The sequence below is a fragment of the Camellia sinensis genome, chromosome 6 (genome assembly GCF_055761805.1).
Source record: "Camellia sinensis isolate YWXY chromosome 6, ASM5576180v1, whole genome shotgun sequence".
Classification (NCBI taxonomy): Eukaryota; Viridiplantae; Streptophyta; class Magnoliopsida; order Ericales; family Theaceae; genus Camellia; species Camellia sinensis.
Window position 1 is genome coordinate 110,142,706 of NC_138966.1, and position 13,924 is coordinate 110,156,629.

General features: G+C 41.7%; 1 protein-coding gene across 1 annotated transcript; it reads left to right on the forward strand.

Annotated features, from left to right (window-relative positions):
• The first annotated feature begins 1,380 nt into the window (after positions 1–1,380).
• On the forward strand, positions 1,381–13,924 carry LOC114260876 (MDIS1-interacting receptor like kinase 2). Its single transcript, XM_028201079.2, has 3 exons — positions 1,381–1,740; positions 12,823–13,098; positions 13,308–13,924. Exons 1-3 carry the CDS (start codon positions 1,734–1,736, stop codon positions 13,547–13,549), a joined length of 525 nt encoding a protein of 174 aa, XP_028056880.2. The 5' UTR covers positions 1,381–1,733; the 3' UTR covers positions 13,550–13,924.

A 13,924-nucleotide genomic window follows, 5' to 3' on the forward strand; every position in this document is an offset into this window, starting at 1 on the left:
CTAATGGGTCTAGCTCATGACCTCTCCCTCTAAAACGCGTGGTGATTTTTGGGTCCATTGGGTCTAGCCCATAACCTCTCCCTCTAAAACACTTACGTACCCCTTGGGGCACACCCCAAGTATCAAACCCAAGCCTTATAAACCCATTCAAAACTTCCCACCAAATCAATGTGGGACAAGCCATTTTACAACCTTAAGGAATTTCCACGAAAACTCCATTTCATGGAGCACACTTTGGCTTCAATTTCCCATTCACTCGGTAATGGTTTTGAGCAACCAAATATACCACGTGAATCACAACGCGGCATAGAATGCGTTACCACTTTGACCCGTGTAAATCGATGCATGGGGCCCACCTAAGAAATAGACCAAACTTAGGAAAAAATTCTGGTTTTACCCAGAATTTTATAACCATTTCCAACTTTTTTTGAATCTGTTCATCACTCTTCTTTTCGATGAGGAAAATCTAAATGGTTTTGAAGACAATAGGCTGAAAAAACTGACTTGGAGAGGATGGTACACGGTGAGTGAACAACTGAGACACACACACACACTCTCTTCGATGCGATGAGGATTGTAGTGCTGTTTTATGTTAATGTCCCAAGCAGATGGGGACTATGAATCTATGATAGCTTGCCTTGTTGAGAACTCGGGCAAGTGATTTCATCATATGTTTTAAGTCAAAGATTATGAGTTTAAGTCTTACATGGCAATGTTATTTTAATTTAATTTATTTTTTTAATTATAAGGATGTTGATTCTTACTCTAGTTCATTTCTAAGATAGTATTTGGTTCACTGGAATAAAACGGGATGGAATGATCATTTTGTCAAAATATTTAGAGGAATAAAGAACAGAAACAACACCATGCAAATCAAAAGGCAAGTAAAATTATGAGATAATAAACTTAAATTTTAAATACTAGTACATTAAACTTCAATGGTTCATCCAAAATTTGGTAATTTCCGAATCCAGATCAAAGCCTGGCCAATTTCTTGGAAACCCGAGTCAAAGCAAAGCTTGTATTAAAGTATACACAAGTAGGAGGTATTTACTAAAATAATATTGTCATTGCTATAATTTAGCAATAGATAGTATTATTTTGTCAAATTATAGTAATGGTGTTCTAATAGTTACATGCTATTTTGACAAATTTCAACTAATTTTCCCTCCAAAATTGTTTGTGTTGTTTGGATATAGAACTTTTAGTGATTTTTTTTGTTTATTTTTTTCTTTTGTGATCCTTTTTCAACCGTTTGTAAAAAAATTATATATTTACATTATACTCAACTAGATAAATATAAAAAATTAAAAAAAATTCAAAAAAAATATTAAATATAATTCACTCCAACCAGAAAAGAGCACCGATGGATTGTTTCCAAATTGATCCTTATTTCTGTCTCTCTTATCTTTATCACTGTGTCTCTCGTTGATTCCATAACCACTACCCCCTACTCTGCTCTCTCTCTACCCATCTTTATCTCTCTCCCTCACCCTCACCCTCACCCTCACCCTCACGCTCACCGATTACAGCTCTCCGATCTCCAACCCTCTTCTCCACCACAACCCCCTTTCACTTTCTTCCTCTTTGAAACCCTAACCCTAACAATCGAACCCCTCCGTTCAAAACCCTAACGATCATCACTGACAGAGAGGGATCTCCAACGATCGAAACCCTAATGAATAACACGAAGAAGATCATCCGAAGAACACGAAGAAGATCAACCCTACAAAATGTCAGGTATTTTTTTTTTTACTTCACTGTGTTTATTTTCTAATTTTTAATTTTTTTTTTGCTCGAAATTGCTGAAATTGAAATTTTGCTAGCTTACTTCTGTTTGAAATTGTTCAATTTTGCTTGCATGCTCGAAATTGATTCTGTTTGAAATTTTGCTTGCTTGCTTGAAATTGTTCAATTTTGTTATTTTTTCTCCAGAAATTCTGCTTCTGTTTTTATTTTTTTGTGATTTTTGGGTGAAAATTGCTTCTGTGTTTGGAAAGGATGATGAGAAAGGTAGGGAGGGAGGGAGGGATGGAGGGAGGAAATGGTTGGTTGAAGCTGACTTGGCAGCTTTGGCGTAGCAGCTGCTAAAACTTACTATTGGAGGTGGCTTTTTATGAACCGCTGCCATAATTTGGCAATAGCTGCCATTGGAGATGTGTAATAAGTGATACTACTAGTAGCACACAAAAGTTGACATCGTGAGTCAATTTTTTTAGCTGGATGAGGTCCAGACTGTACACCCAAAAGTTAGAGTCTTTGTAGGGGACAAAATCCCTTGATTATGATTTTTTTCCCATTGATTTATACCTAAAGAAAATAATGGTTGACTAAACAAAAATAGCTAAATGAGCTCTCTCTTTCCTTTTTCCATACACCCATTCGTCTATGTTGTGACCTTTTTTTTCTTTTTTTCAAGCAATTATTAGATACTTGGAGAATGTTGTCATGTGATACTTTACTTGGACATGATTAGTTTACACAATGGGACTCACCGGCAATGTTAGGCACCTAAAAATTTATCCCAAAAAATACTGGATGGTTGAGATTCATTTCAAGTTTTTTTTTTTTGGATAAATAAACAAATTTTATTAAACAAGTATCACAACGATGCAAAGAATATAAGGAAAAAAGCATCCCAGGTTGGGCTACAAAAACACACTAGCTAAGCAAATCCTTCACAAAATGTACAAAAGTCAGCACATCAGGATCAACCGCACCTGTAATCCAACTATGCAATAACAAAAAAAAGCCTACTTTCTAACCAAAGAAAGGACTGAGAGATGTTCTGAAACACACGCCTATTCCACTCCAACCAAACCAACCACAAGCAGCAATGGGAAGCAAGTAACCAAGCCTTCCACCGCCGCTTGCCCATCCTCGCCCTGCCCCAACTAAGCAAGACTTCCAACACCAATCTCGGTTGCACCCAAACCAAACCAAAAAGAGCAACCACCTTACACCAGAGCCGTGACACCATCGGACACTGCACAAGCAAATGATCAACCGTTTCCGCATCCGTACAACACAAACAACACCAATTTACCAACATATGCCTCCGCCGTATCAAATTATCAATAGTAAGAATACGGCCCAAAGCAGCTGTCCAAACAAAAAAAACGACCTTAGAAGGAGAACCTAATGCCCAAATACATTTTCAAGGAAACACACCACCAACACCCCATAAAAGGAGGGCACCAAGGACAGCCCATTCCATAGAATCCATCCCACCCCCCCCCCCCACTCCTCAACCCATACAAAAAACCTAGTAGATCCACTAATTGGTCTAGCTCCCAATCTTGAACATCACGACGAAAACGAACATTCCAAACAACAAAATGACCTTGCATCCCCCTAACCGAAGCAACCAACTCCGCCCCATCCACGTCAATAGTGTAAATCAAAGGGAACATGGTCGCCACAGACAAGCCATCACACCACCGATCTTGCCAAAAGCGAACTCGGTCACCCACCTCCACTTTAAACCGAACCTGCTCCCAAAAAACCTCCCTCCCCAACCAAATCCCCTTCCATAAACCACGACCATGAGGACGAACCACCCTCTTCGAACTCCAACCCCCCCTCCTCACCGTATTTAGCCACGACCACCTGCCTCCATGACCTCTCCCATTCCCCCACAAAACGCCACAACCACTTACCCAATAAAGCCCGATTAAACACCACCAGTTTTCACACACCCAAACCCCCCTCTCATTCAAAGAACAAACCCTCTCCCAAGCCACCAAATGATAATGAAAACCCTTCCCACCGCTGCTCCACAAAAAATCCCGTTACAGCTTCTCCAACCTCTGTGCCACCCCCACAGGAATGACATGCACAGACATAAAGTAAGTCGGAATGCTGGAAAGAACACTCTTGATCAAAGTAAGCCGCCCCCCTTTTGATAAATATTAGCACTTCTACCCTGCCAACCGCCGCTGAACTCTGTCCACCACCCTATCTCACACTCGAGTCTCCTTAAAAGAAGCCTCCAAGGGAAGACCCAAATAAGAAACTGGCAACCGTGCCACCTTACAACCTAAGACAACAGCCATCACTGATAAACGATCAACCTCCCCTACTGGAATCAATTCTAATTTTGCCAGATTAACCTGCAGCCCTAACACAACCTCAGCCTCAAAACACAACAAAACACATCGCAAGTTGCCAATCTTAGTAGCCTTCGCATCACAAAAAATCAACACATCATCAGCATAGAAAAGATGAGAAACCACCAAAGATGCGGACCCCTCTCCCACCTTAAAACCTGAAAATAAACCCCCTTGGGCTGCCCTGGATAACAAACAACTCAAAGCCTCCATGACCAAAATAAACAATAATGGAGACAATGGATCGCCCTACCATAAACCTCGCTAAGTAGGAAAAAAACCCGTTGGAGTCCCATTAACCAACACGGACAGCCGAACAGTGGAGATACAAAAATACATCCATCTGTGCCAACGTTTCCTAAAACTCATCCTCTCCATCATATCTAACAAAAACTTCCAATTGACATTATCATAGGCCTTCTTAATATCTAACTTACATATAAGCCCCCCTTTCCCTTATCGAAGCTGCGAGTCCACGTACTTATTAGCTACCAAAACAGCATCCAAAATCTGACGCCCACCCACAAAAGCGTTCTGAGACTCTGACACCACCCCTTCTAGCACCCCCAAAGCCTATTAGCCAAAACCTTGGCCAATAGTTTGTAAACACTACCCAAAAGACTAATCGGCCGAAAATCTTGGATATCATTTGCCCTCCCTTCTTAGGAATCAAAGCTATAAAAGTTACATTTAGACTTCTCTTAAATTGCCCAATTTGATGAAACTGCGTAAACACATCCAACACCTCCCCTTTCACCACCCCCCAGCAGTGTTGAAAGAAAGTAATTGAGAAACCATCCGGGCTCGGTGCCTTATCCCCAGGCATACTCTGCAATGCACCCAAGACCTCCTCCTCAGTAAAAGGCCTTTATAATAATTGTTCATCCTCCTTAGAAATAGAATAAAAAACCACACCATCCAACCCCGGACGCCATATCAGTCCCTCATCACGGAACAGATACTGATAGCATGACAGTATACCATCCGTAACCTCCTCTTTTGACGAAAACATCACCCCATTTACCCGCATATTTCCTATCTGGTTCACCCGCCGATGGGCATTTGTCGTTCGATGAAAGAACTTTGTATTACGATCCCCATCTTTCAACAAGCATCTGGATTTTTGCTGGAAACTAATCTCCTCCATCCGTGCAATCCTCGCAAAATCTCTGCGAGCCACATCCTTACTCACCACATCCTCCTCCGAAAAGGCCCCCTCTATTTCCTTGTCATCCAAACCCTGTAAAACTAACAAGATATTGGTCTTCTGAACCCCCAGACGGCCAAAAACCTCAATATTCCACCTCTTTGTATCAGACTTAAGAAGTTTTAATTTCTGGACTATGTAGCTAGGTGAACCTGCCACATTGTAACTCCTCCACCACCCACCCACCCTCCTCTCAACAAAGCCATCTGCTTGCAACCACATGTTCTCAAACTGAAAAGGCAAAGGACCGCTCCGAACTCCCCCGCTGTCCAACAGGACCGGCCAATGATCAAAAGTCAGACGTTGCATCCTGCACTGAAGCAATTGAGAAAAATGCTCCTCCCAATCTCCAGAAACCAAAAATCTATCATGCCCAGAACTCGCTCGGCCACCCGACCAAGTAAAACCTCCCCGTTGTAATGACAAATCCACCAGCTCCATCTCATCAATAAAAGAAGCAAAATCCCTTATAGATTGCCCCAACTGACTCCCCCCAGTCTTTTCCATTGGACTTCTTACAACATTGAAATCACCCCCAACACACCAAGGCAAGCCCTATCTAAAAGCAACATGCTGTAATTCCTCCCAAAAGGCTCCCCTTTCTGACCCCTGAACCGGACCATAAATCCTAGTAAACACCCATCGAAAATCATCCTCAAGGCATCTGAACAAACAAGATAGAGAAAAAACCCCCCTGCTTCTTCCTCTCCTTCATGACCACTCTACTGTCCCAACATATGAGAATACCTCCCGCCACCCCTAAAGATGGTTGGAAGGCCCATTCCATATGCCTCCCACCCCATAACTCCTGCACAAACTTCAACCCAACAACCTCCATTTTGGTCTCTTGGAGACACACCACATCCACCCTAACACTCTTCAATAAGGACTTCACCACCGTTCGTTTGCACCGATCATATAAACCCCGCACATTCCAAGTCAAAATTTTCAGATGCATGGCAACAAGAGGGAACCACCCCGCTCCTTCCTTATCCGATAACCCGCTCCGCATGTGTTTCGATCATAATTGATTAAATAGTCTAGTCTCTGTAACTCCTTACCCCCTTTATCTTTCTGACTAGCAAACTGCACTTCCCGACCACCCGTGCCTCCTCCAGTCTATGAAGCTTCAATAGCGGAAAATAGTTTTAGAGTTTCATCCTCATGACCCGCAAAGGATACTCCCCAAAATTTACTAACCTCAGATATGAGATCCAACACCCAGTCTGACACTTCAGCTGAAGATGGTATTTGGTCCATACAAAAATCGGCACCCATCTCCAACTCAGATGTTAGCTCCAGAGATGGCAACCCAGAGGCCCCATCTGCTATCACCTCCGGTCGTACCACCAAAGCCAATTCATTACCCATAGTCTCCCATCGCATCGCCATCAGTACCTTAGGCCTCGCCTCCTCCCCTGAAATAGGCAACTCGTCCCCAGCAATATCCCCACCTAACAATGTACTGATCGAATCATGCCCCACTGCCTCCATAGCCGTATTTACCAAACCACCCGACAACAGGTCCTCCGCCACTAACTGGTCCAGGGGAGACCGGGGCGTTGACGACGACGCGTGTGCCACCCCCCCTATCGAGCTTGTCAGCCATCTGTTCGTTGGATGGAAGCTGTACTACCCTATCCTTCATCGCCAACTGCACACCAACGAGATTCCTAGTAGGCAAACAATGCTCCTTCAGCGACGATCGAGACACCATACCTCCACCTAGAAGACCACCAGTGCCGTTGATTTGCCATTGCGATCCAACACCATCACGCAAGGATCCAAAAACTTGAGCAATCGACGAGTTAGAGCAGGGTCCTAGATTCAACTGTGGGCTGGATAGGCTGTTGACTTTAGTTGATGGGCCTAGAGTGCTTGGGCCCTTGCTTTGCGGCCCACGAAGAAACCCGGCCTCCACAGGAGTGATTTGGCCCATTCCCCCACTACTGTCCACCTTGTTTTGATTTGGGCCCAAATGTAACTCACCCAAAACCCACTCCCCCTGCCCAAATAGCTTCGGTCTACCCTGATTCCCATACCCTACCAAATAACCCCCCAAATCTGCCATCAACTGCACCAAATCCTCCATTCCCCAGATTGCGCCGTTCGTCATGCCTTCCCCACCGACTTTCCTTTCCCATTCGAAGTCTAGCTCGAACCTCCACCGTCGGCGACACTGCGTCAAACGTTGACCCAACTTCCGGCCACAAAGGAACCATAGACTACCAAGCTTCCCAACAGAGCACTATCTTGGTTGGAATGTTGCCCTAACGCCGAACTCGCAGTCGTACCACTCGGAGATCCGCCGAAAGCTTATTGACCTCGACAAAACCCTCACACTGGTCACCGATGGCCCTATAAGTTTCCAACCCACGAAGATGAATTGGTAGACCCACCACCATCACCCACACTGACATTCCCATCAACACCGACTTCCTCTTGTCACACAGGATTGTCAGTAACCACCATCGTAGATTCAGGTCTCGACCATCGACGACCCACCGACGCCGCACAATATTCTCGGTCGCCTGCCGTGAGGGGAATACAAAGAGAAAATCTTGACCCCCAACTGGTCAGATCTCCACCTTCCTCGAAGAACTCCACCATCGACCAACCCACTCTGTCATAATGAAAAACCCATTTCCCTTAGCCCTCACCACACCCACTTTCCCCACCAAAGCCCTATTCAGCAAACCAATCCACCCCTTCTCCGCCACAGCAAGAATCGGACCCAGATCAGCCACACTTGGCACCACCGTCCTTTTCACCACTAGTGACCCCGCCACTTGGCCAGCCTTCGCAACCCAATTCTCTCCTCGGGCGAAGCCCTCAACAACCAATGCCACACCCTGCCAACCATCCCCAAACTCCGACACGGTGATAAAGACCTATTGCCTTCTACCATCATTCGTAACTAGAATCTGAAACAATGTCCCGCCATCCTCCTCACCACGAATCCAAATCGCCGAACTCCGCCGCTTGCCGTCCAAATGACCCAAGAAAGATTGGGTCCATATATTGTCGAAAGCCAACTGCAATTTGGTAACGACCTAACCCACTTCGAAGCCAACCAAAATCACCTCTCGCCATAGGCCGGAACCACGCTCTACAACACCCAACCTCCGATACCCCCTCTAATCCACTGTCTCCTCCTGGAACTTGAAGGATCGACCACCAAGGAAGAGGATCCGACACCGTGGACCGATCTCCTTCCCCACCGGAAACATCCCAGGTAAGCCTAGCACATTATAGAATTAAATCTAGCAACACATTATATTTTGGGTAAATTTGTGGACAAATTTTATAGTTTCTTAACTTCTATTGCCTAACAAGGGGGGGTTTCTTAACTTTTATTGCCTAACGAGAGGGGAATCACAATTGACAATTAAATTTTGGTATGGGATAAACTTTATTGCTTGCATTCATCTTCTTCTTGCTGATCTGGAAAGATCTTATAGATCAGTTGACCAAGCTCAAATTGCAACCAATAGGGGTAGAATTTTAAAAACCCATATCGTAATTCTCAAAGAAATGGTTCCCTCCATTTTTAGTTTTTTTTTTTTTAAATTAAAAAATTCAATTATTTATTGCACTTTATATCTATACATACCTCTCATTGCACTTCAAGCTCTTCAGCTCCCTTCTTAGCTTACATTGAAAAATCAAAAATGACATCCTTAGCAATGTCTCCTTCCAAACAGTTCCTTTCTTTCCCAGTCCGGCTTATCTTTCTCATCATCCTTGTGCTGGTCTCTTCTTCCCATTTTGCTGCTTTTGCTTCTTCTCCAACTCCAAAAACAGAAGTAGTGGCTCTTTTAACGTGGAAAGAGAGCCTTGACAACCAAAGCCAATCTCTCCTATCATCGTAGGTTGGAATCAACCATTGTAATTGGGTTGGAATTCGTTGCAACAAGGTCAACAATGTCACCCATATAAACATTACGAGTCATGGTTTGAGAGGTACGCTTTCTAGTCTTAATTTCTTGTCCTTCATTCATCTCCTCAACCTCCAACTTTTTGACAACTCACTCTATGGGAACATCCCTTTCAGCATTGGGAGCCTTTCAACACTCATATCTTAGGTTGGCCGCCAATAATTTGTCTGGAACAATTCCACCTGAAATAGGCAACTTGACGAAATCTCAAGATCTTGTACATGTATAGAAATAAAATCAGTGGCTTCATCCCTCGAGCAATAGGATTGCTCAGCTCTCTCAAGGAGCTTAGTTGGTATTCTAATAATCTCGCAGGTTCAATCCCTCATTCTATAGGAAACTTGAGTGATTTAACCCTTTCGTTCCTTCATGACAACAAACTCTTTGGATCTATCCCTCGAGAAGTTGGGATGTTGAGTTCACTTGTTATGCTTGATTTGTCTGCAAACAACCTTGTGGGTTCAATCCCTGTTTCTATAGGTAACTTGAGCAGCTTAGCAATTCTATACCTTTTTCAAAACCAACTTTCTGGTGCAATCCCTTGCGAAGTTAGGTTGTTAAGGTCTCTCGAAGAGCTAGTTTTGGGGTCTAACAATCTCACAGGTTCTATTCCTACTTCTATAGGGAGCATGGACAACTTAACGATCTTGACCCTTTATGAAAACCAGCTTTCTGGATCAATCCCTCAAGATGTTGGGTTATTAAGGTCACTCAATGAGCTCATTCTGTGATCTAACAATCTTATGGGTTTAATCCCTGCTTCTATAGGAAACTTGAGCAGTTTATCCACCCTAACCCTTTTTGAAAACCACCTTTCTAGATCAATCCCTCGTGAAGTTGGGAACTTGAGCAGTTTATCCACCCTAACCCTTTCTGAAAACCACCTTTCTGGATCAATCCCTCATGAAGTTGGGTTGTTAATGTCTCTCAGTAAGCTCGCTCTGAATTCTAACAATTTCACGGGTTCAATCCCTCATTCTATAGGGAATTTGGACAACTTAACAATTCTATACCTTTATGGCAACCGACTTTCAGAAACAATTCCTAATGAAGTTGGGAATCTAAGGTCTCTCATTGAACTTGATTTGTCAACTAACAATCTTATTAGGTCAATCCCTACATCTATAGGGGACTTGGGCAACTTAAACATTTTGCACCTCTAGGCAAACATGTTCTCAGGATGGATTCCTTTGACTATTGGAAACTTGACCAAGCTCAGTGCGTTAGATTTAGCCGTAAATCAATTATCTGGCTACATTCCTTCAGAGATAGGAAAGTTGAAATTCCATGAGTTTCTTGGGTTGACCAGCAACCACCTCACTGGTCTTACATATTTGAAAATTTTCCATATAGGTTACAACAAACTTACCGGTCATTTGCCAGGACACTTATGCTTTGAAGGTGGATTACTTGCATTGAGTGCAAACAACAACAATTTCATTGGTCCCATCCCAAAAAGTTTGAAAAATTGCCATAGCTTATACAGAGTTAGGCTTGATGGAAACCAATTTTTAGGAAATATATCAAAAGATTTTGGCTTTTACCCAAACTTGATTTACATTGATTTGAGTCATAACAATTTCTACGGCAAGGGGAAAGTGTCATAATTTAACTAGTCTCAAAAATAATATTTCTGGTGAGATACCGCTTGAATTGGTAGAGGCAGCTCAGGTATAAAAACTTGACCTCTCTTCAAATCATCTAGTTGGAGAGATACCAACAAAATTGGGAAGGTTGATTTCATTGTTTGACCCTAAGCTGAATGATAACGAACTCTCGGGTAACATTCCTCAAGTGTTTGGCAAGCCTTCCAATCTAGAGAATCTAACTTGGCAGCAAATAATTTAAGTGGTTCGATCCCTATAGAACTGAGGGAATGCTTGAAACTATTAAGCTTGAATTTGAGCAACAACAGAATTGGGAAAAACATTCCTTTAGAGATAGGCCATTTACAGGGCCTTCAAAGTCTTGATCTTGGTTACAATTTGCTAATAGGTAAGATACCACAACAAATTGGTGAATTACAAAGCTTAGAAACATTGAATCTCTCCCATAATGAGCTCACTGGTTCCATTCCATTATCGTTTGATAATATGTTAAGTTTGACATCAGTAGATGTATCTTTCAATCAGTTGGAGGGTCCTATTCCTAACATGAAAGCTTCCGAGAGGCTCCATTTGAGGCGCTCAGAGGTAATAAAGCTTTTTGTGGTAATGCTATTGGTTTGAAGACTTGCTCGCCTAAAATGAATAATGAGATTGGTAAAAAAAAAAACAGAGAAAGTTGTGTTACTAGTTGTCCTCCTTATTTTTGGATTTTTATTGCTTTTCCTAATGGTTCTCGGAATTTTTATGGCTTTTCATAAGAAAGTGAGGAACACAACAAATGAACCAAGACAAGTACATAATCAAAATTTGTTTGCAATTTGGAGCTATGATGGGAAATTGTGTATGAAAACATCATTGAAGTGACTGGGAACTTTAGTACCAAACATCGTGTTGGGGAGGTAGGATGTGGTACTGTAGTGGGCAGGTAGTTGCTGTGAAGAAACTCCATGAATCACCTGACGGTGACTTCACTAATTGAAAAAGCTTTACGAGTGAGATCTGTGCATTAACAGAGATTTGCCATCAAAACATTGTAAAACTTTATGGTTATTGTTCACACCCGAGCAAGGTTTTCAAAAGCGGCCGCAACCGTTACGTAACGCCATTACGTAACGGTTGTGGTGGTTACCACCACCCGTTACGGCCGCTTTTGGAGTGTGATTGAAATTCATAGGTGTGTCGGCCGTAGCGGCTGCCATAGCAGTCGTAACGGCCTGTTACGCACCGTTACGTAATGGTTCCGAACTGCTTCTTTCGAAAAAACACAAAAAAAAAAAAAAAACTAAAAATGGGAGAAGAGGGATAGAGAGAAGAAGGAAGATAAAGAGAGAAGAGGGAGGAGCAAGAGATAGAGAGAGACAAGAGGGAAGATGAAGAACAAGTTATTGATTTGTTGAAGCTATAAGACCCATACTATTTTATTCAGTTGCTATCACTCAACCATTTTGTTTGTGTGTGTCTATCTATATATTGTTTGAAAATAATAATAATAAGTATGGTCATTATCTATTTGGCTTGGTTAAAATATGTATATATATATTTAGATTCTTATTTATTCTCTTACTTTTGTCATTGTTTATCTTATATATAATAGTCAGTGATTAATTTTTTCTATAATATAAAGTCATTAATTATTAATATAAAATGTAAAAAACTCGGTTTATGGTGATTTAAAAATATGAAACATATTGAATCATACTTAAAAATTTACAAAAATTGATCAATATTTATTTTAAACCCAATAAATATGATTACAGAAAAAAATATGCGTATTGGTAAGTTTTTTTTTCAAATTGTGCGAAAAATAAAAAAATCCACGGTTCCGGTTACTGCAACCATTACGCTACGACCTTTACACCCCGCAACCGCAATCGCGTCGCCGCCACCGTTACGGCGACCGCAACCGCTTTTCAGAACCTTGCTCCCGAGGCACTCATTTTTGGTTTATGAGTTCTTGGAAGGGGGAAGCTTGGGAAATATATTGAGCACGGAGGATCAAGTATTACAATTTGATTGGATTAAGAGAGTGAATGTTGTCAAAAGTGTGGCAAATGCTGTGTCTTATATGCACCACGATTGTTCACCTCCAATCATCCATCAAGACATATCAAGCAAGAATGTTTTGCTTGATTTAGAGTATGTGGCTCACATCTCAGATTTCGGCACAGCTAGATTTATGAAGCCTGACTCATCCAATTGGACTTCATTTGCAAGGACCTATGGGTACGCTACTCCTGGTATGTACTTTTCTATTGCAGTGATTTTATCTCCAAGTCATCCATATAATGTTCATTTTAGTTTATCAATCTTTGTGTATTAAGAGTTTATTATTTGACTTGATTTAAAAGGGCTATTGAACTTCTAATTGCTATCTGGATATGGAAACAATTCTTTATATATTTTTTAGTTACTATTTTCTCTGTTGGTCATTTGTTTGATTTGGTAGAGCTTGCTTATACAATGGAAGTGAATGAGAGGTGCGATGTTTTTAGTTTTGGGGTGCTCACACTGGAATTGATTATGGGGAAGCATCCGGGTGATCTAATCTCCTCTTTGTCATCGTCGTCATCCTTCTCCTCATCGACATCAACTGTGCATGGGATATTATTGAAGGATGTGTTGGATCAACGTTTCTTACCTCCTAAGAATAAAGTGGCAGAGCAAGTAGTTATGGTTGCAAAACTATAATTTGCATGTTTACAAAGCAATCCATAGTCTTGGCCAACCATGAGACAAGTTGCCATGAAGCTATCAGATAATCATGTAACCATGAAGATATCAGATGATCAAAGTCCACCTTTGCGAAATCAATTTCATATAATAACTTTAGGACAACTCTTTTGATATCGCCTGCTCGACTTCTTGAGTATTTGCCTTCTATCCTCAGACTATATGCTGTTCTTGTTTTTCATTTTTGACATTTTCTAGTCTATTTTTCTGCTCTTTTTCACTACTAGCATTTAAAAAATTTTAAATAACTAATTTAAAAATATCTATAAGCACAACCCAATAGTTGCAAGCATTTTAAATGAATGGTTCCAATAAAAAATTTCTACTTCTCTA